The sequence below is a fragment of the Oncorhynchus clarkii genome, chromosome 3 (assembly GCF_045791955.1).
Source record: "Oncorhynchus clarkii lewisi isolate Uvic-CL-2024 chromosome 3, UVic_Ocla_1.0, whole genome shotgun sequence".
Lineage (NCBI taxonomy): Eukaryota > Metazoa > Chordata > Actinopteri > Salmoniformes > Salmonidae > Oncorhynchus > Oncorhynchus clarkii.
Window position 1 is genome coordinate 21,633,136 of NC_092149.1, and position 23,998 is coordinate 21,657,133.

At 46.0% G+C, this 23,998-nt stretch overlaps 1 protein-coding gene across 1 annotated transcript in view; it reads right to left on the reverse strand.

Moving 5' to 3' along the window:
- LOC139390807 (adhesion G protein-coupled receptor B1-like) overlaps positions 1 to 9,640 on the reverse strand; it is a 69,403-nt gene extending 59,763 nt beyond the window's left edge. Inside the window, exon 1 of the mRNA XM_071138212.1 lies at positions 8,784 to 9,640. Within this exon, the coding sequence (XP_070994313.1) occupies positions 8,784 to 9,549 (766 nt within the window). The 5' untranslated portion in view covers positions 9,550 to 9,640. The remainder of the gene's footprint in view (positions 1 to 8,783) is intronic.
- Between the last annotated feature and the right edge of the window lie 14,358 nt (positions 9,641 to 23,998).

Sequence of the window (23,998 nt, forward strand, 5' to 3'; positions counted from 1 at the left end):
CTGAAGAAAGACGGAGAGAGCCTCAGTCTAGCATTTAAAGCCCTGCTACAGCTCGTATCAGATCCCAAGGTGGCTTAAGGGAGAGAACACACACACAACACACACACACACACACACACACATACATACACATATACACACATACACACCCACACAGAGACACACAGACCAACAGCACTGAAAAGAAACCAATGAAATGAAGAAAACGAAAGACTACAGATCACAGCATGAATAATTGTCAAGAGTGTGAAAGAGAGTGAAGGAGAGAGAGAGAGAGAGAGAGAGAAAGAGCAAAAGAAAGAAAGTAAGAGAGAGAGGGAGAGAGAGAGAGAGAGAGAGAGAGAGAGAGAGAGAGAGAGAGAGAGAGAGAGAAAGAAAGGTGGAGGTGTGACAGAGTGAAAGACAGGGAGAGTGGGAGGTGCGTCAGTTGTAAGCAGTGACGAGTTATCTGTCAGAGCAACAAGGAATTCCTGGAGCAGTGCAGTAGGTTTCACGCACACATGCACACCCTCACGCACACAGACACACACAGTCCAATGCTAACCATTATCCACACAGTCACACAGTTACAGTTACGCACAGTAACTGTGCAGACACACACACACACACGTCCGTATGCTCACCAGCCAAAAACTGGAGCCGATCCTTTATCTTCACGCATTAAAGCAGCAATCAGCAATAGAAACAATTACAAAGCCAGCTCCCTGCCCCTGTTTCTGTGAAAAGCTGAGGGATGGGGCTGGAGAAATGAAACCACTCTCAAATAGACAGAGCCATGGATGCAAGCACAGACCATCAATGATATTAACGTTTTAGTTTAAACCATGTTTTGAGGCTATACAGTGTGTGTTTACATTTACGTTGTTTACAAACACTGGATTAAAACAAGCTCGTATTTGGGGTTCTGATGGGGTACAACAGTTGAACTAAGCTCATGAGGCATGTATAAGTTATTTTCTTGAAGAATCAATGGGTACATACCATTCATTTATCATTAAATTGATGTAGTAAATGCTGATTTGGCAGTAAAATTTCTTAATTAAAATATGCATTTTTAATAAAGCCTTAGAGGGACCTGAGGTAGTAGATCTGTTGGCAGGGAGCTGTGAGAGGAGAGGAGAGGAGAGGAGAGGAGAGGAGAGAGGAGAGGAGAGGAGACACCATCCCTCAACATGTTCACTAGAACAACTACTCAGACAGAAGAGGGAGAGATAGGAAGATTAATTTTGAAAATGTGTGTTTCAGTGAAGGTATATTATAAAAAAAGGGCTCCCACTTAAAACTGAGTGTAGAACAGCTGGGCTCTATAAGATATGACAGTAGTAGATTTCCTATACAAGACTGTCACACTCTCTCTGCAGAGTTAGCTATGGTACTGTAGCATTGCGTTAGCCCCGGGATGTCAAACAGAGTACAGTCTTACTCCACAGTCTGGCCTGCTCCAACCCACACAGACACCCGGTGGCTAACACTAGGCTACACAACACACACACTAGGCTACATGTCACACACACACACCAGGGATATATCACACACACAAACATAAACACACCAGACACACATTCAGGCACGCAAACACACAGTCTTTTATAGCTAACCTTGTGGGGACACGCAATTCAGTCACATTCAAAATCCTATTTACCCTAACCCTAACCCTAACTCTAACCTTAACCCAAAAACCTAACCCTTACCCTAAACCTAACCCTAGCTCCTAACCCTAACCCTAAAACTAACCCTAGCTCCTAACCATAGCTCCTAACCCTATCCCTAAAACTTAACCTAGCTCCTTACCATAGCTCCTAACCGTAGCTCCTAGCCCATGATGAGAGAGGGTACCAGTCCAAATTTGGGACCTTTAAACCCTCTGGAAGTATTTTTTTATCATTTTCTGAAAAATCAGAAGAATGGACAAAAAAAATTCTAAGTACACATTCCAGCCGTGCACCTGGGAATTGAACAGGTTACTAGGTGCACATTTTAAAATGTTTTTTAATGGCTTTTGACCGACCCAGGTCAAGCCAACTAAGGGGCTCCACTGGTTGTTTTAGCCGTTTTCAACCATCATCACCTGGGAACCCTATGTAATTCAATGACAGAGCTCTGCTGAAAAATGACTAAGTCCAGCATTCGCTCCACAGACTATGTCCAGCCGTGCACCTGGTGATTTAACGGGTTACCAGGTGTCGAGCCTCTACAGGCTAACTACAGACCTCCATGCCTCTTGGCCTACTCTCTCTGCCCTGCCTGCCCGCCTGCCCGCCTGCCCTCTCTCTCGGCCTGTCACTTCAGCTCGGTCCACCTGGTACCATTTAACACCCTGTCCCTTCAGACCGCCAGGTCTCCATACATTCTCAACCATGACCAAATGACACACAAAGACAAGGGTGAATTTCAAAGAAATGTACTTTATTTATCAGTGAATCATAGATTGATTTGTCCCTCAATTAGTGACCGTGTCCGGCTGGCATTATGAGGCAAATTATAGTCCCAGTAATACCATGCCTGCGTCGCCAGGGAGTGACACATATGTAACCGACCCTGGATTAAAGTTCACTGTAGCAACGCTTTGTCGAAGTGCACCGAAGGTCCCTTTACTTCCAATGCCGAAATCAGCAAATATCTGGGCCACATACTCCCCAAGATTATCGTACATTTTGCCGCAGGACGTGAAAAAGAACGGCTCTGTGTCTGAGGTGATGCCACTCAGATGAGGCCTGATCTGATGGAAGCATTTAAGCCAAGTGTATTCCTCCTCCGACATCACAATTCTACACTCCCAGAAGCTATAGTTCGTTTTGTGGCTTGCAACGAACAGCGGGTAACCCCCACTTTCCTTGGTTACTTCCATAAAATCCTTCTCACTGAACATGGTGACCGGGATCGCCTAGTGCCATTAAATATGACCAAAGGGCTAGTTATGAGAGCCGCAAACCTACGCCTGTCAGAGCAGGTGGCTCGGACTTCCAGTCTATTGAGAACCGAAGGAATAGCCTGAATACTTATCTCGACAAACCGGCTTAACTCCTCAGCTCTGAGCACCTCGTCTCTACAGAGGTTGCAAAAATTTTCCCTGTGAGATGCCTGGGTCTGCCCCAAATCCTAATCCATCTTTGCCAAGCAGAGTAACACCTTTCTAATTCCACCGGCTTTAGCCCACAGACTCTTTGGTCTGAACTGCAGAAGATACTTCAGAACACTTTGAACATCGGCCCGATAGATTTTTAACGTGGATGGTGCCAAACCACGGTCTTCACATAGGCTATACAACTCAGACACATGTTTGTAATTAGCCAGGGAACCCAGTCCTTCATCTGCCTTGCCCTCTGACATATTGTGGAGGAATTCCCGTATTCAGGAAAGACTGGAGCGACTATCGTCAATGCATTTCACTGAAGGGTTTTTACCCAGAACGACGCCTTCATATTCGGTCAAAATGCCATATTTTTCAACTCGCTCCGGGCAGGCCCCCGAGCTTCAATAGTGGATGACTGACCGTCGACCTCATCACTCTCGCTGACTGTTGAAGTCCCCCTGACGCAGCCTTGCTCCCTCGGTTCCCACCGTGCTTCCCCACCTCTCTGACTGGTTGGCTGCACCACCACCGCCGCCGCCGCCGACTGCTCACCCTCATCCCCCAGCTGCTGCGTCGCCACTGCCGGCTGCTCACCCTCATCCTCCAGCTGCTGCGTCGCCACTGCTGGCTGCTCACCCTCATCCCCCAGCTGCTGCGTCGCCACTGCTGGCTGCTCACCCTCATCCCCCAGCTGCTGCGTTGCCACTGCTGACTGTTCACCCTCATCCCCCAGCTGCTGCGTTGCCACTGCTGACTGCTCACCCTCATCCCCCAGCTGCTGCGTTGCCACTGCTGGCTGCTCACCCTCATCCCCCAGCTGCTGCGTCGCCACTGCTGGCTGCTCACCCTCATCCCCCAGCTGCTGCGTTGCCACTGCTGACTGTTCACCCTCATCCCCCAGCTGCTGTGTTGCCACTGCTGACTGCTCACCCTCATCCCCCAGCTGCTGCGTCGCCACGGCTGACTGCTCACCCTCATCCCACAGCTGCTGCGTCGCCACGGCTGACTGTTCACCCTCATCCCCCAGCTGCTGCGTTGCCACTGCTGACTGTTCACCCTCATCCCCCAGCTGCTGCGTTGCCACTGCTGACTGCTCACCCTCATCCCCCAGCTGCTGCGTTGCCACGGCTGACTGTTCACCCTCATCCCCCAGCTGCTGCGTTGCCACTGCTGACTGCTCACCATCATCCCCCAGCTGCTGCGTCGCCACTGCTGACTGTTCACCCTCATCCCCCAGCTGCTGCGTTGCCACGGCTGACTGCTCACCCTCATCCCCCAGCTGCTGCGTTGCCACTGCTGGCTGCTCACCCTCATCCCCCAGCTGCTGCGTCGCCACTGCTGACTGCTCACCCTCATCCCCCAGCTGCTGCGTTGCCACTGCTGACTGCTCACCCTCATCCCCCAGCTGCTGCGTCGCCGACCGCTCACTGTCAATCCCCGGCAAAGTCCCAGGGTTCACCCTGGGCTCCAGCCACATTCCACCACCATTGTTCTGCTGCATGTACTGCTCTGAATCGGGATGCAGTCTGTCAGTCAATAGTGGCTCACTAGCATAGCATGCTTCCATTCGATAGTACCAGACTTAAGTTACTGTGCGACTTTGAAATGTTGGTCTATCCGCCCGGTGTTCTGCTTGGGACAAAGTCCACAGTCACGTTTTCATCTGCTGTTCATAGCTTCTCTCTCCTGCCTTCCTGTGTGCGTCCCTGTTTTCTCCATCAACCAACAAACTAAACCTAGCTCCTAACCCTAGCTCCTAACCCTAGCTCCTATCTCTAAACCTTAATATAATTCTAACCCTAACACTAATTCTAACCCTAACACTAAACCCCTAGAAATAGCATTAACCTTGTGGGAACTAACTAAATGTCCCCAGTTGGTCAAATGTTTGTGTCCACACACATGCACCACAAACTTCAGCTTCTATCTTAGCACTCTGTCAGCCACCCACTCTATGTCACGAGGGACCAGTGTGTGCAACTATCTGCCCAACAAGAGAGGGAGAGAGAGTGTTTCTTTGGAGAGAGATGGGGAGAGACAGAGACCAAGAGAAGTAGCATAGTGTGTGTGGGAAGAGGTGTTAATGCATTATACTTGCTATAAGACTCTCCTCCCTCTCCTCTGGGAGCAGTGGTTTGATATCCCTTAGTTTAGCAACCTCACATCTAAGCTGTGTGTGTGCGTGTATGTGCGTGTGTGTGCGCGTGTGTGTGTGTGTGTGTGTGTGTGTGTGTGTGTGTGTGTGTGTGTGTGTGTGTGTGTGTGTGTGTGTGTGTGTGTGTGTGTGTGTGTGTGTGTGTGTGTGTGTGTGTGTGTGTGTGTGCATGTGTGTGCACAAGAAGCTGTCCTCTCTGGGAACTACCACACACATTCATCTTACTTAACGACAGCATTCTGCTAACATCTGACCACCATAAAGAAAAGTGCAAGTCATGAATACATGTTTTACTCCTCCCTCCTTTCCAGTCCCCTTGAACTCCTCTTACTCTCATTTTTGTCAAATTTCTGTCTTTCTCCCATCTTCCCATTTTCTCAATTTCACGTCCCCACACCAATATTTCCCTCTTCTCCCTCTCTCTTTGTTTCTCTCCTTGTCTCTCAAATCCCTCCTTTAGTTTGTCACTGCCTCCCCTGCTGTCTCTGTAAAGTGAGAAATGAATCCTCTCCTGCTCCGTGATGTCTTCCCACTGTGCAACACACACACACACACACACACACACACACACACACACACACACACACACACACACACACACACACACACACACACACACACACACAGGCTAAGCATTCAAATGAAAGCTGCCTCCTTCGCTTCCTCTTTTTCCTCCTCTTTCTACCAGTGTCGGCCTGCTCTCCAACTGCCTGACCTCTAACGGACTACTCCAGCCATCTGCTCTCCAACTGCCTGACCTCTAACTGACTACTCCAGCCATCTGCTCTCCAACTGCCTGACCTCTAACTGACTACTCCAGCCATCTGCTCTCCAACTGCCTGACCTCTAACTGACTACTCCAGCCATCTGCTCTCCAACTGCCTGACCTCTAACTGACTACTCCAGCCATCTGCGCTCCATGTGAAAGGGATAGATGTGTGTACGGGAGGAAGTGTGGAACTGACGTCTCTCCTCTCCTCTCCATAGAAAGAGTGAGCAATAGAGAGAGAGAGAGACAAAGAGAGAGATGGAGGGAAGATGGAGGGTGAGATAGACCGGGATCCATTAATCGTGTGCTGAGTGAGGCCTCAGAGACAGACAGGGCCACGAAGGCCTCTGTCTCAATCGCTCACTTCCCAAACCCTTCAACAGTCATATCATTTCATGCTCCTCTTCTCTCCGCTCATTGCTCCTCTCCTCCTCAGCACAGCAAGCCAGTCTGGCTTCCAGCCCATTCTCACACAGAATCCATTATCCTTTCTTCTCTCTTTTCATCCTCAACTAACCCACCCATCCATCCTTCCAGCTAGCCATCCATCCATCGACTGTCTCCCCATGCTCAGTGGGGGTTCAATTGCCACTCAGAGAGGTATAGGAATATCATCAAAGTTCACTTTGACCTCAGAGGCCCTGCTATTCCGAGAGAGAGAAAGAGAGAAAAAGAAAGAGAGACTGAGAAAGACAAATAAATAAATAGCGACAGAGAGAAAGAGAGAGAAAGAAAGAAAGAAAAAGAGTAGGAAGAGATTCATTAAGAATTCCCCTCTTTCTAGATGTACCCAGCCAAGTCTGTGTTGCATGTACCTCCAGACCACACCCCATGATCTGGATGACATAAAAAGGATAACTAGCCTAGTGTGGAGAGGAGAGGAGAGGAGAGGAGAGGAGAGGAAAGGAAAGGAAAGGAAAGGAAAGGAAAGGAAAGGAAAGGAAAGGAAAGGAAAGGAAAAGAAAGGAAAGGAAAGGAAAGGAAAGGAAAGGAAAGGAAAGGAAAGGAAAGGAAAGGAAAGGAAAGGAAAAGAAAGGAAAGGAAAGGAAAAGAGAGGAGACCCTTGGTGACAGGTAACATTAGCTGCGGAGAGAAGAGAGGAGAGGAGATAAGAGGAGAGGAGAGCCTTGGTGACAGGGAACATTAGCTGTAGAGAGAGGAGAAGAGACAGGGGGGAGAAGACGACATGAGATACTACCCACAACATCAGCTCTGCTTGGCTGGCTGCAAGACTGAGTCTCCTCCATCAGCCTGGAATCAGCCTATAGGCCTGGGTAGGGGGAGGGAGGGAGAGATTGAGGGAGGGATGGGGAGGGAGAGGTTTGACCAGAGGCTGAAGTGATAGAGAAGAGAAAGAGAGGAAGGATGGATGGAGGGGAAGATGGAGGGGAAGATGGAGGGAAGAGATGTGGAGGGAGGGAGAGGGCTGGGTGCTCTGAGAAGAAGAGACTAGGGTTGTGATGATACCAGTATCGTGATATTTTTCCTATGGAAAAAATTTAAACACGAAGCAAACCTAACTCTTTGGTAAGTTAAAAACCTGCTGTATGTAAAATATTGTGTGCTATACCTTGGAAAATAAATGCATGTGACTCATAATGACAACATAATGATGTTTGTTTCCAACATTAGGGCTGTTTTCTTTAATAAGTGAAAACTGCTTTGTTTTTTTGTTTTCTTGCCTCCATACTAAAGGATCGCGAATCTGGCATTGTCCCGGCCCTAGAAGAGACCAGAGGCTGATAAGAGGAAGTGATGCAGAGAGCGAGAGAAGAAGAGAAAGATGGATGGAGAAGGAGAAGAGGGTTCAACCCAATGACAGGCAGTAGCCCTAGTCTCCCTCAGGGATGGAGCTCTCAGTTATCAACCTGTCTGTCAGGTCCAGGCTTGGGGAGGGGAGCCAGGATCACACAGCACCATCACACATCTAACCAACTACAGATCCATATCCTTATCCAAGCCCCTATAGTCGCTCTCCTGTGCATCGCCCCCTGCTCAGAGCAGCCATACACAGAAATCCAGCTAGCTACAGTCCCCATAATCTAAAGCTCATCTACTGTGTATCCAGCTCACACACACACCCACTCCCCCCGCTCTGAGCTGCCATTAAAGCTATCCCATATTACACATAGATCATTCCTCCCCAGTCCCAGTCTCCCTTCTCTATTCATCCAGTTCCCCCTCTCTCCATCTTTCCCTGACCATCTCTACCTCCCTCCATATCCCTCCTGCAGCAATCCCATATCACGCCCAGATCATCCTCCCCAGTCCCAGCCTCCCTCAGGCCGATCCAGTATCTCTCTTCCCAACCACAGAGAGACAGGACACGGCGCCGACCTGCCAAGGTCATTCAGCTCAGAATCCATCAGCTGAAACCCTATACCATCTCTGTTCTGTCTTTTAGCTACTGTCATTCTACTGATCTTTCTGTGACCTAGCCAGAGCACTTTTTTTGGATGCTGCATAGTCATTTGAACACAAATTGCCTCAAATTGTCCGGAAATTATAAGGAGGTGGCTATGTCAATTACTTTTCTTTCCTTTAAAATAATTGTTTATTTGTATTGTGACAGGTTAGAGTACGAGGCTCCCTACACATTTATTGATTGACCTGGACCACAGAGGCCCCCCATTTAACATGAAATGGCATGCTATACAGACAAGATGACCAAGTGAGCCACAAGCCTCGCCTACAAGCTCTCCTCCAATAGACAAAACGGCATCACATGCTGGCCAAAACATTTCCACAAATTCCCATAACTAAAACCAGAGAACTATTGCACTCACTGTTGCTGTCAGTATCACTCTTCTCATTGGCACTGGGTAGGCAGTTCTCCAGATAGAACCCGTTCCTGTAGCATCCATCTCCTTCGCTGAGCTGTGGAGGAGGAGGGGGCTCCCAGCACTGGCAGGGGGTCTGCATGATGCCACAGGGCCTGTTAGAGGTGCTGGATGCCAGGCAGTCCTCCAGCCACTGGCACAGCATCTGACACGCTGCCATGCTGGGGTTACGCTTCCCCACCACCAGGTACTCTGTCTTAAATTCCCCATCTTCGCTAGCGTTAGGGGTGGTGACCGTCACGCCGGCCCGGGGCGGCCCTTTCCTCATTTGTAGGAACTGTTTCCCAGCCTCCAGAAAGGCCACAGGGGATGAAGAGTCACACAGCTTGACCACCTCGTCGAAGCTCTCCATGCCCAGGTAGGTGCGCGTGGTCTCCAGAAACGAGTCAAACTGGAATGTGCGGAGCTGCCGGGGAATGCAGTCCGTTGTGGAGGTAGGTTTGGTTACCTTGATAAAGATGGTGTAGCGGCGCGGGTCTGGGTTCTGCAGGGTCCAGGAGCAGGGTGCCGTGGGGAAAGTGGAGGAGGACAGGAAGTGGCCGAAGAATCGGCTCTGAACCAGAGTGGAGCAGGTGTCTGACTCAGGCCCTGAGGGAGCAGCAGGGCACTGACTAAACAGTTGTAACAGCAGCAAAAGCAGCAACGATGATGACAGGGGGACTTGGGGGTTCACCAGGTGCCCAGGTAAGGAGGAAAAAAGAGTGGTCGTCATGGTTACCAAATGAATTAGAAAGACCAGAGGGGGTTTGCTGGAACCTCTGTTTTTTTGTAACCTCTCGTCGATCTGTCTTTCTGTCTCACTGATTTTCTGGCAACCAGGTGGGACCTTCAGGGTGTTCACTGAAGCCTCTGGGGGAAGAGGAGGAGGAGGAAGAGAAGGAAGAGGAGGAGGAGGAAGAGGAGGAAGGAGGAAGAGGAGGAGGAGGAGGAAGAGGAGGAGGAGGAAGGAGGAGGAAGGAGGAGGAGAAAGAGAAAGATTGCACTCAGCGGTCCAGTGATCTGTCCATGATTGTGTGTGTCAGTCGACCCAGACTTTCAGACGAACCTGGAGAGAAAGAAATAAGAGAGATATTTTGACCTGAGAGGACACATCACTATAACAGCAAATACACTAGCAAATCAACAAGATAAGACATGAATCATTCGCTCTTTCCATTATACTCTCACCACCAGACTCAGTTTGTGCATAGTGGTTTGATCTCCATTACAACACAGATATATACAGTGCCTTCAGAAAGAAGTCACATCCCTTAACTTTTTCCACATTTTGTTGTGTTACAGCCTGAAGTTAAAATGGATGAAATTTAGATTTTTGTCACACATATTTATAATACCCCCTAATGTCAAAGTTGAATTATGCTTTTCGAAAAGCTGAAATACGTATTCAACCCCTTTGTTATGGCAAGCCTAAATAAGTTCAGGAGTAAAGATTTGCTTATAAAGTCAGATAATAAGTTGCATGGATAATAGTGTTTAACATGAGTTTTGAATGACTACCTCATATCTGTACCCCACACATACAATTATCTGTAAGCTCCCTCAATTGAGCAGTGAACTTCAAACACAGATTCAACCATAAAGATCAAGTAGGTTTTATAATGCCTCACAAGGAAGGACACCTATTGGTAGATGGTTAAAAAAAACAGACATTGAATATCCCTTTGAGCATGGTAATAATATAATATAATATAATAACACTTTGGATAGCGTATCAATACACCAAGACACTACAAAGATACAGGCGTCCTTCCTAACTCAGTTAACAGAGAGGAAAGAAACCCCTCAGGAATTTCACCACGAGGCCAATGGTGACTTTAAAACAGTTACAGAGTTGAATGGCTGTGATGGGAGAAAACTGAGGATCAACAACTTTGTAGCTACTCAACAATACTAACCTAAATGACAGAGTGAAAAGAAGGAAGACTGTACAGAATACAAATATTCCAAAACATGCATCCTGTTTGCAACAAGGCACTAAAGTAAAACTGCAAAACATGTGGCAAACCAAATAACTTTTTTCCCTGAATACAAAGTGTTATGTTTGGGGCAAATTACTGAGTACCGCTGTTCATATTTACAAGAATAGTGTGGGCTCCATCATGTTATGGTATGCATGTAATCATTAATGACTGGGAGGTTTTTTATGGAAAGTAGCTAATCACAGGCAAAATCATTGAGGAAAATCTGGTTCAGTCTGCATTCCACCAGACACTGGGAGATGAATGAACCTTTCAGCAGGACAATAACCTAAAAAACAAGGCCATATCTGCACTAGAGTTGCTTACCAATAAGACAGTGAATGTTCCTAAGGCAGTGTATAAAATCTATGGCAAGACTTGACAATGGTTGTCTAGCAATTATCAAAAAACAATTTGACAGAGCTAGAAGAATCTTGAAAACAATAATGGCAAATATTGTACAATCAAATCAAATCAAAGTTAATTTGTCACTTGCGCCGAATACAACAGGTGTAGTAGACTTTACAGTGAAATGCTTACTTACAGGCTCTAACCAATCGTGCAAAAAAAGGTATGTCTTGTCTTTCACTATGCCGGATTAAGTGATATGACATGCTATTCTATAAAATAATTTCTCAGTAATTAATATTACCTGATTGAGCTAATAATGTAATTAACAAGAGAGTCGGGGCACCACAAAATAATATTTATAGAGCTGTTATCTTCCGAATAAACTCTTAAAGACCTAGTAATATTTTACATCAATAGCAGTCAATATTAATCGTCACCTCAATTCAGTCTCATCTGAAAGTTGTAAATTATTGGTTATCTGCACGTACTCTGGCTAAGTTGAATCAGCAATACAAAATTGGGTTTAATTATTTATTTACTAGATACCTAACTAATCACACAGAATTACGCATACAGTGCATTGCGAAAGTATTCGGCCCCCTTGAACTTTGCGACCTTTTGCCACATTTCAGGCTTCAAACATAAAGATATAAAACTGTATTTTTTTGTGAAGAATCAACAACAAGTGGGACACAATCATGAAGTGGAACGACATTTATTGGATATTTCAAACTTTTTTAACAAATCAAAAACTGAAAAATTGGGCGTGCAAAATTATTCAGCCCCTTTACTTTTAGTGCAGCAAACTCTCTCCAGAAGTTCAGTGAGGATCTCTGAATGATCCAATGTTGACCTAAATGACTAATGATGATAAATACAATCCACCTGTGTGTAATCAAGTCTCCGTATAAATGCACCTGCACTGTGATAGTCTCAGAGGTCCGTTAAAAACGCAGAGAGCCTCATGAAGAACAAGGAACACACCAGGCAGGTCCGAGATACTGTTGTGAAGAAGTTTAAAGCCGGATTTGGATACAAAAAGATTTCCCAAGCTTTAAACATCCCAAGGAGCACTGTGCAAGCGATAATATTGAAATGGAAGGAGTATCAGACCACTGCAAATCTACCAAGACCTGGCCGTCCCTCTAAACTTTCAGCTCATACAAGGAGAAGACTGATCAGAGATGCAGCCAAGAGGCCCATGATCACTCTGGATGAACTGCAGAGATCTACAGCTGAGGTGGGAGACTCTGTCCATAGGACAACAATCAGTCGTATATTGCACAAATCTGGCCTTTATGGAAGAGTGGCAAGAAGAAAGCCATTTCTTAAAGATATCCATAAAAAGTTTCGCTTAAAGTTTGCCACAAGCCACCTGGGAGACACACCAAACATGTGGAAGAAGGTGCTCTGGTCAGATGAAACCAAAATTGAACTTTTTGCCAACAATGCAAAACGTTATGTTTGGCGTAAAAGCAGCACAGCTCATCACCCTGAACACACCATCCCCACTGTCAAACATGGTGGTGGCAGCATCATGGTTTGGGCCTGCTTTTCTTCAGCAGGGACAGGGAAGATGGATGGAGCCAAATACAGGACCATTCTGGAAGAAAATCTGCTCTCCATCCAACCTCACTGAGCTCGAGCTGTTTTGCAAGGAGGAATGGGAAAAAATGTCAGTCTCTCGATGTGCAAAACTGATAGAGACATACCCCAAGCGACTTACAGCTGTAATCGCAGCAAAAGGTGGCGCTACAAAGTATTAACTTAAGGGGGCTGAATAATTTTGCACGCCCAATTTTTCAGTTTTTGATTTATTAAAAAAGTTTGAAATATCCAATAAATGTCGTTCCACTTTATGATTGTGTCCCACTTGTTGTTGATTCTTCACAAAAAAATACAGTTTTATATCTTTATGTTTGAAGCCTGAAATGTGGCAAAAGTTCGCAAAGTTCAAGGGGGCCGAATACTTTCGCAATGCACTGTACACATAATTAATCATAATTTGATTACAAATTACTTCATAAAGGAAAATGTCCCTAGCGGGCGGAGCAGATATGACAGCTTGTTACACAAAAGAAAAGGGGCTGGGTTTGAGTGAAATAGCGGGAAGACTGAGGAACAAAGGGTGATGCTGTGCTATCATAAATACAGTATCTTATGCATTCTAAATTACCGCCCATTTGGAAAAGGAAAATGCAATAAATATTTACTCTGAGCTGCGCTTCAGTCGGTTGGTGGTAGATGGAAGGCTGTGTTGCCAAACCGAGTCCTTTGTCCTTTGAAGAATGTCTCTGGTTGTCAATTGGATACGTTGTAGTAACGTAGTTGTGTGATATACGGGATACTCTGTCTGTTCCTTCCTAGCCCTCGTTTACAGCTGCTGTTGCTAACTCAACGGCTAGGAGGTATCACTTCTGTAGTTAATAAGAGTTCAAAGATCATACCATTCGCAACCAAAGCTCACGCTGATGTGGCTTCGTTCTGTAGTTATTATCTGAACCATTCTGACATCGGACCGTCGTCCTCACATCCTCGGAGCAAGAGGTTATATTGTCGTCAAGGCTTTATATAGGAAGGGAGAGGAAGCCGTGTTTGAAAAGTTTTATAGCCCATGTCCCGTCACAGGGGCGGGCCACCGATTGAGCAGAGCCCTACCTTATGAAAACCCAAATCTCACATTTTAGAAGCAAAAAACACATTTCATCCCATCACAAATAATTTCATATTCAAACATTTAAATTGAACAACAATTCCATGTGAATCCGATAACTCTGATGTGTAGACTTTCCACTGTCATCTTATCATTGATGAGAATGTCTCAGATGACAACCGAACTGACATCATATTCATTAAGTACCACCGCATATGTTCAATTGGTCGGATTAACAGAATATAGTTAATTTCCCCCCACCTTCTGATGTTCCCAGAATCTCTATGTTAACCAAGGTGTTTGCAAATGTAACATCAGTAGGGTAGAGAGAGGAAAAAGGGGGGGAAGAGGTATTTATGACTGTCATAAACCTACCCCCAGGCCAACGTCATGACAGGTATTAGGTGAACAATAGGTAAGTAAAGAAATAAAACAACAGTAAAAAGACAGGCTATATACAGTAGCGAGGCTATAAAAGTAGCGAAGCTACAAACAGACATTGGTTAGTCAGGCTGATTGAGGTAGTATGTACATGTAGATATGGTTAAAGTGACTATGCATATATGATGAACAGAGAGTAGCTGTAGCATAAAAGAGGGGTTGGCGGATGGTGGGTGGTGGGACACAATGCAGATAGCCCGGTTAGCCAATGTGCGGGAGCACCAGTTGGTCGGCCCAATTGAGGTAGTATGTACATGAATGTATAGTTAAAGTAACTATGCATATATGAAAAACAGAGAGTAGCATCAGCGTAAAAGAGGTGTTGGGGGTGGGGCACACAATGTAAATAGTCCGGGTGGCCATTTAATTACCTGTTCAGGAGTCTTATGACTTGGGGGTAAAAACTGTTGAGAAGCCTTTTTGTCCTAGACTTGGCACTCTGGTACCTCTTGCCATGCGGTAGTAGAGAGAACAGTCTATGACTGGGGCGGCTGGGGTCTTTGACAATTTTTAGTGCCTTCCTCTGACACCGCCTGGTGTAGAATTCCTAGATGGCTTGCAGCTTAGCGCCAGTGATGCACTGGGCCGTACGCACTACCCTCTGTAGTGCCTTGCGGTCAGAGGCCAAGCCATTGCCGTACCAGGCAGTGATGCAACCAGTCAGGATGCTCTTGATGTTGTAGCTGTAGAACCTATTGAGGGTCTGAGGACCCATGCAAAATCTTTTTAGTTTCCTGAGGGGAAATAGGCTCTGTTGTGCCCTCTTCACAACTGTCTCGGTGTGTTTGGACCATTCTAGTTTGTTGTTGATGTGGACACCAAGGAACTTTAAGCTCTCAATCTGCTCCACTACAGCCCCGTCGATGTGAATGGGGGCGTGCTCGGTCTTCCTTTTCCTGTAGTCCACAATCATCTCCTTTGTCTTGGTTATGTTGAGGGATAAGTTGTTATTCTGAGCTTTAAGGGTACTATGGTGTTGAACGCTGAGCTGTAGTCAATGAATAGCATTCTCACATAGGTGTTCCTTTTGTCCAGGTGGGAAAGGGCCGTGTGGAGTGCAATAGAGATTGCATCATCTGTGGATCTGTTTGGGCGGTTTGCAAATTGGTGTAGGTCTAGGGTTTCTGGGATAATGGTGTTGATGTGAGCCATTACCAACCTTTCAAAACACTACGGACGTGAGTGCTACGGGTCGGTAGTCATTTAGGCAGGTTGCCTTAGTGTTCTTCGGCACAGGGACTATGGTGGTCTGCTTGAAACATGTTGGTATTACAGACTCAATCAGGGACATGTTGAAAATGTCAGTGAAGACAACTGCCAGTTGGTCAGCACATGCCTGGAGCACACGTCCTGGTAATTAGTCTGGCCCCGCAGCCTTATTTATGTTGACCTGTTTAAAGTTCTTACTCACGTCGGCTACAGAGAGCGTGATCACATTGTCGTTCGGAACAGCTGATGCTCTCATGCATGCCTCAGTGTTGCTTGCCTCGAAGCGAGCATAGAGGTGATTTAGCTCATCTGGTAGGATCGTGTCACTGGGCAGCACACGGCTTTGCTTCCCATTGTAGTCTGTAATAGTTTGCAAGCCATGCCACATAAGACGAGCGTCGGACCCGGTGTTGTATGATTCAATCTTAGCCCTGTATTGACTCTTTGCCTGTTTGATGGTTCGTCGCAGGTCATAGCAGGATTTATTGTAAGCTTCCGGGTTAGAGTCCCGCACCTTGAAAGTGGCAGCTCTACCCTTTAGCTCAGTCCGAATGTTGCCTGTAAATCCATGGTTTCTGGTTGGGGTATGTACGTACAGTCACTGTGGGGACGACGTCCTCGATGCACTTGTTGATAAAGCCAGTGACTCCTCAATGCCATCGGAACAATCCCGGTCTGTGATATCAAAACAGTCCTGTAGTTTAGCATCTGCTTCATCTGACCACTTTTTTATAGACCGAGTCACTGGTGCTTCCTGCTTTTATTTTAGCTTGTAAGCAGGAATCAGGAGGATAGAATTGAGGGAGAGCTTTGTAAATGTCTCTGTGTGTGTAATACAGGTGACCTAGAATGTTTCCAGATGTGCAAAGCTCTTAGAGACTAACCCAGAAAGACTCACAGCTGAAATCGCTGCCAAAGGTGATCCTAAGATTTATTGACTCAGGGCTGTGACTTCTTACGTAAATGAGATATTTCTGTATTTAATTTCCAATAAATGTGCTAACATTTCTAGATACATGTTTTCACTTTGTCATTATGAGGTATTGTGTGTAGATGTGTGACAGAAAGATCAGTTTAATCCATTTCTGGCTGTAACACAGCAACATGTGGAAAAAGTCCAGGGCTGTGAATACTTTCTGAAGGCACATTAATCAACTGACACAGCAGAATATTGTTAGACACAGTCACTGAGGCTTGAGAAGAGAACCATATGCCCAGTTCATCCAGATCTCTGAAAATATGAAGTATGTGTAACCACCAGACAGAAGGATGATACTACATAGGCCTAGCTTTGTTTTGGTTCATTAGTCAAGTTCAGAACGGTCCCTTCCTGAGAGACAATGGCTTGTTTAACATGTCTCCTCTCATATTTGATCAGTGAGCACACTAATTTGTCCAATCACGCGGCTATTAACTCCAAAAATATAAAAACCTGCAGTCATGCATTATCTCTGTGCCTTTGCTTTAGCTTGCCACTGTGTGATCAATAGCTCCGTTTGTTTTCAATTTGCGTGTTGGACTTGTAACCGAAAGGTTGCACGATCGAATTCCCGAGCTGACAAGCTAAAAATCTGTCGTTCTGCCCCTGAACAAGGCAGTTAACCGACTGTTCCTAGGCCGTCATTGAAAATAAGAATTTGTTCTAAACTAACTTGCCTGGTAAGAAACAATAGATAGGTGAATATGTCAATAGAACATGTTGTTGTTTAAATGGATATTTGTCCTTCATTACAAACCATAATACTGAAATACAAACTATTTCATTCTAAAACAATTTGGTGTGGAAAACTGCTTCATGGTAGAACAGTAACTACTCCTATTAAACGGTCATTATCACTTTGGATACCTCATGATGCAGCATTGGCTCTCTCAGACCTGTATGGATTTCAGATGGGGAGCCAGGAGAGGGCATATAGTAGGCTTACTGGAGGAGTCAGGGACACCAGACACCACATCCAGGTTTTCACTGATCAATCAAGCTGATCCAAAAGCCTCGCTAACCATTCCCATCTCCCCTGAGATCAAATACAATACTAATACAAATGTGGACCATTGGATCCCTGTGTGGCAGTTTGTTTTCTATGTATGTCTAACAAAGCAAATGCAGCATGTTGGGCAAAGTTGGCCGAGAACACTGTGATGGCGGCCTGTCTCACATTGCCGCTGAAATGTAAGCCTTGCTCTCCCTTGTTCACTGTCTGCTAAATAATCATGTTTCCAAACCTTGTTACTGATTTTAAACATGTTTGACTATGAAATTGCTAACAAGGGCCCAAGCCTTCTGTGTCATTCGACTTAATGTATTTTGTTTGTTTGTGCATTTTGAGTGCTTCCATTGTGTTTGATCGTTGCTGCTTCTGGAAGCTTCGCTCGTTATATTTGAGGTTATATACAAGCAGATCTGTGCATGTAGACTGTATCCCGTGGATGCTCGAGAAGCGTGCACCCCCTTTCCAGTGGATTCTGTCATTTTGTCAATTGATTACTTTGTTTATTGAAAATGTATACTGGTTTAATTGAGAATGGTCTGTGAATAGTATTATGATGATGATAGTCTTCTTTGAGATGTTTCTAATGCCCTTAGGTTTGCAATGGGGACTTCAACTACTTTGTTGGTTATGTGCACCCCTGCTTGTTGTAGCAATGGTTTTGTCCAGAGAGTGGCACTTGGCAATTTTACCTGAGGTGCGTTCACTTTGCTTCAACGTTTTCTATGTTGCGTGACGGTTCCCCAAAATGGTGAGCACCGTTCTTCAACAGTCTTTGAGGTACGTTTGCTCCCATTTGGTGGGTGTGGCAAGTTTTGGGATGATAAATATGGGTGTGACCATCTGAAATCGCAAAACTCATGTAGTGCACCATACGGTAAATTCCCTCTGAACCAGCATAAGCACAGCGTTTTGGTCATTCAGTACACCACTGTTTATGTTGAATTCAATGTTGCACACAATTCTATCCAGTTGATGCTGCTGAGGGGAGGAAACCATGTGTTTGATGTGTTTAAAACCATTCCAATGACTCCTTTCCAGCCATTATTATGAGTCGTCCTCCCCCCAGCAGCCTCCACAGGTTCCATTGTACTGAACGCAACCCTGGCTTTGCCAGTATTTTTTAAGCTCTGAAAAGGAACGTATTTGTTTGTGAGTAGGCTGTATTTTCTTTCAAAGTTCCCATAGGCTATTTCCCCAAATCCAGTTTTGGTTGTGTTTGTATGTTTTTTCAATTATAGTTGATTCCTACAAGTGCTACCACTACCATAATTTTTTAAAATAAATATCAAAACACTTTCACCATATACTTTCAAGACGGTAAGACATCTTTACCTTTTCAAGAACACAGGAAATGATTCCCGCAGACACTGTCCATGTATATAGCGTATGGGCTGTCCAGTCCTGATTATTTCCTCCATGGTCGTGTCTACAGGCCGTGAACTCTTCTCTACCCCATTAGGATTTGAGGTCTAGCTTAGTGGAAAGGCTCCTTATGAGCCATAAATAGTTCCTTTATCCATTTGACCAGGGCTTTATGAGACCAGAGCCCTATGGCTCAAAAATAGTACACTATAAGGAATAGGGTGCCATTTGGGACTTAGCCTCTGAGAGAAATGTGGCCAGGCAGGCCAGCTCCTGGAAGAACATATCTGGCACTAGTAGTGTCTGACAGTCAGTGCAGTGGCATTGATTCACTAGCCACCACTGGTACACAAGCATATACTCCAGCTAGCTACTGTGGAGGAGGCAGGCTGAATCACAATACGGAAGCACTCAATTAGCGTTGTTGCTCTTACTCCGTTGAATGCAGTGAGTCTGTCTCCACTAGCAGTGAGGCTATGAGAACTGTCTGAATGAACACAGCAGAGCTTATTTCATTACCTTCTAACATCACCTCTGGTTCTAGTTCTGGAAGGAGCAGAGATGTCAGACATGGATTTGGAAGCACTAAACTTGCCTGACTAAAACTGAATCTGTAATCCAGCTGGTATGATCTCAACCAAAAATATATGAATTACTTGAAACATGAAACTACTGTACAAACTGGCACCTATTGCATGCATGTACCCACCACTCCCAACACCCCATGCATGTACCCACCAGTCCCCACACCCCATGCATGTACCCACCAGTCCCAACACCCCATGCATGTACCCACCAGTCCCCACACCCCATGCATGTACCCACCAGTCCCCACACCCCATGCATGTACCCACCAGTCCCCACACCCCATGCATGTACCCACCAGTCCCCACACCCCATGCATGTACCCACTGTACCCATGCAAGTCCCCACACACCCCATGCATGTACCCACAAGTCCCCACACCCCATGCATGTACCCACCAGTCCCAACACCCCATGCATGTGCCCACCAGTCCCCACACCCCATGCATGTACCCACCAGTCCCAACACCCCATGCATGTACCCACCAGTCCCCACACCCCATGCATGTACCCACCAGTCCCCACACCCCATGCAAGTACCCACCAGTCCCCACACCCCATGCATGTACCCACCACCACACCCCATGCATCCCCACACACCCCATGCAAGTACCCACCAGTCCCCACACCCCATGCATGTACCCACCAGTCCCCACACCCCATGCATGTACCCATCAGTCCCCACACCCCATGCATGTACCCACCAGTCCCCACACCCCATGCATGTACCCACCACTCCCAACACCCCATGCATGTACCCACCAGTCCCCACACCCCATGCACGTACCCACCACTCCCAACACCCCATGCATGTACCCACCAGTCCCCACACCCCATGCAAGTACCCACCAGTCCCCACACCCCATGCATGTACCCACCAGTCCCCACACCCCATGCATGTACCCATCAGTCCCCACACCCCATGCATGTACCCACTAGTCCCCACAACTCATGCAAGTACCCACCAGTCCCCACACCCCATGCATGTACCCACCAGTCCCCACACCCAATGAGCACACTTGGGCCTTCTGAGCATATCATTTTGATCCTGGGAAGGGAAACATTGGAGCAGTTCATTTAGTGGGTTGCATTCTTATGAATCAGCACACATGCTCCCTTCCTGCCCTGTTTAAACACTCCTCCGACCTAGAGTAACCTTCAGTCCAAGGTGTCCAGAGAGCCGGATTTAGCAGCGTTTTACCAGACGAGCCTGACACTAATGAAATGGATGTGGCTTCAACAGAACAGGAGCAAGAAAGAAAGAAAGAGCTGCTGGTCTCTTTATACATCACCACCTGACCCTCACACACAAACACACACGTACACACATACACACATACACACACACAGCATGCACTGGGAGCACTTCCTGTGCTGCCTCCCAGTGCTCCTCTTACTACCCCCCTCCTCTTTTTAATGATTGTGTGTTTGAGAAGCCAGCAGACAGATGTACAGCAGGCTATTAACACACAATCTATTCCACAGGAATGGTGAACAAACCAAGGCAGGACCAAAGAGGACAGAGTTTCAGAGATTCACATACATCCGTGCCCTTCAAGATTTGGACACCATGTTGTCAGTAAGGAAAATGTCACCAATTTCATTCACTGTATTTTTGGCCTTTGTAGAGAAATGGTGATGGAAGAAATAATCTAAGTTTCATGTGCATAAGTTATGATGACTTACGGTGGAACTATGATATAGTGCAAAACGTGTTAAACCGACTTCATAATTTTAGTATTCCATCGTACTGGAATAATTCATGCAATTTAATTTCCGCCCCGAGGCATACACAGCAGGCAATTAGGAGAACAAAGGTGTTGCATTAGCTAGCTGACTAACCCAACCAGGAAACCACAGTCTACACGTCCCAGAGGCTAGCTAGCTGTCTGATGCTGAGAAGAGGCAGGCCAGCCTCAACACACATAGACACACACACTAGAACAATGCCACAATCACAGAGACAGAGCTAGGGGAGAGACTCCCTCCTTTCACTCCTCTCAGCTGCCTCCACTTCTCTGTCACACAGTCACACAGCACACAACACACTGATGAGAAAATTATAGAGTTGGGATGGAGATAGATAAGGAAGTATTCCTCTGTTCACATCCCCTCTTCCTCCCTCATCATCAGCTCCAGGATTACACACTGATTAGGGAAGCCACAACGGGCACAACAAACTAAATGAGAGAATATGCAATATATAAATCACGGGAAAATGCAAATTGCATACAATCAAGTACTGTTGTGCCATCGCATTATTCTATGAGCTGGGAAATTTAAGAGCGTAACGTTTTATCACCCCACTCGAAAAGAGGGGAGGTGAGCATGTAATCATTGAATATCAACAGCATTTAGCCTTTTAGCTTTCAGTTTCCAGGATTGCAGATATCAAAAAACTGCACCCGAGAGAAAAGAAGGGGAGGAGGGCGGAGAAAAGAAAACAGGTGCAGCAAGGACTGGGACAGAGAGAGAGAGAGAGAGAGAGAGAGAGAGAGAGAGAGAGAGAGAGAGAGAAAAGAGAAAGTAAGGGGAAAACAGGAAGCAGCAAAGACAGAACGCGACAGCAGAAAGAGCAAAGAAGGAGGAGAGAAAAACTGGGTGCAAGGAGAAAAGCGTCCAGAGCCAGACAGAGTCAGACAGAGTCAGACAGAGGACCTAAGCACCATGACCGACTAGCGTTTCTCCTGAGTGGTTTATTTTATCGGCTTCCTTTTTGATGTGCCACCCGTTTCTTCTTCTCCTCCATCCATCTATCCCTCCATCCTTCTCTCTCTAAAATAAAGAGCTGCAGTGCCCCCCAGAGCTAGCAAGGTTATTTGAACAAACAAACAGAAAGCAACAAAAGGCAAAACACATCTACAGCACATCCACTGATGACTATGACAACAACCCAGGGAGGCCTGCGAAGGCTTCCACATTATGGAGATAATTATCTGTCTATGGTGATGAATGTGTTTACTGTATTAAATGCCAAACCTTTCTCATCAGAAGAGAAACAAATGAACGCAAATGCGCCTGCCTCAACTCGCACGGGTAAACACATACACCACTGCATAAATGCACACACACACACACACACACACACACACACACACATTGTGTTCAGAACAAGAACAGTATGCACCCATTGAACGTTTGTTTTCTTACAATAATATATTTATCTTTACTGATCTGTGAATGACAATTTAATGGTAAGTAGTACAGAAACAATAGATAACTGTAGAGGAACAAAGGACATCTTGGAATGAGGCATTAAAGTATCTGTCTCTTCTCAACCTCTAATTGCAAAGTGAAAAGCCTCTCACAAAACAAGATAACGCATTTTCACATCTTCCTATGTTGGAGCTTAACTATTTCAACAAAAGTACAACTGAAAAGACACCAGTAATAGAATGAAAAAGAACAAGTGTCAGAAAGTCAGTCAGTCACACTTCGGTCTCTTAGTAAGATGATTAAACAGGCCTGGTGGTGAATGAGTTATCCTCTCCCCCTAAAAGGCTCTCTCTTGGTCTGGTCTGTTGTTTTAGAGCTCCTCCCCTCACAGACATCACTTCGTGCTTAGCTGCACTTCATTTCAATTAGGAGACTAAACGTGGGAGGAAATGGATAGAGTGGGGGAGGAGCTGGGAGGGCAGTCTGGTGCGACATGTCTGCCTGCCTACCTGCCTGCCTATCTGTCCGTATGAAATGTTTTCTGTTTCCTTTTGTCTGTTTCCCAGCATTGGTCCTAATGTTTATATGAGGATAGGATACACATACCTGTGCTCTGAAGGGAATAGGATGCACTGGGAGGGAACTAGACCTCTGTCTCTCCCTCTGCTTCTGCCTCTTGCTCTCCACCTCTCTGTCGCTCTCCTTTTACCCCTCTCTCCATCTCTGTCTAATCTGTCCATCTATTTCTTCCTGTCTCACTCTATCTCGCCCTCTTTCTCCATCTCTCTTTCTCTCATCCTTTGCCCATATGTCCTTCTCTGTCTTGTCTCTAACTCTGTCTCTGTCTTTCTCTTCCTGACACCGTCTCTCTCTCTGTCTGTCTGTCTCACTCTACCCCACCCCCCCTTTCCCTCCCTATCTCTCGGGTCCTCCCCACCCACACCACACTGGCCTTTCTCCATGTTTAGCACGTCACATCAGATCCTCCACCTTCCGAGGAAAGAAAGTGTTTAATTTCACATCTCCTTCATTAGGCTTATAGATTGATTATATGTGCAAAGAAGCAAACATGTATTAAGTAGCCCTAAACATAATTTTCTCTCTCCTCCTCTCCTCTTCCTCCCTTGAACGGTGTGATGGCTTGCAGAGCCTTTTTGTGAGTGATGCCCAGTGGAGCAGTCACATCGTATGAAAGCGAGCAATTATCCCACACAGACAATACGCAGTGCTGCCACCATTGCCCTTCCTGTGTCTGTGTTGGTTGGAATGGATGCAGTGTTAAATATAACCCTAATTGGTGACATCTGTAACCCAGATTATCGTCTTCTTGCCACACAAGCAAATTGCAGAAGTGGTTTAACGAACACTTTTATTGGCTGTTAATGACAAACAGATGCATTGCTTTGGTGGTTGGTCTGTAGCACTTGGTCTGAATCACACAGCCTCGGCTGGCCCT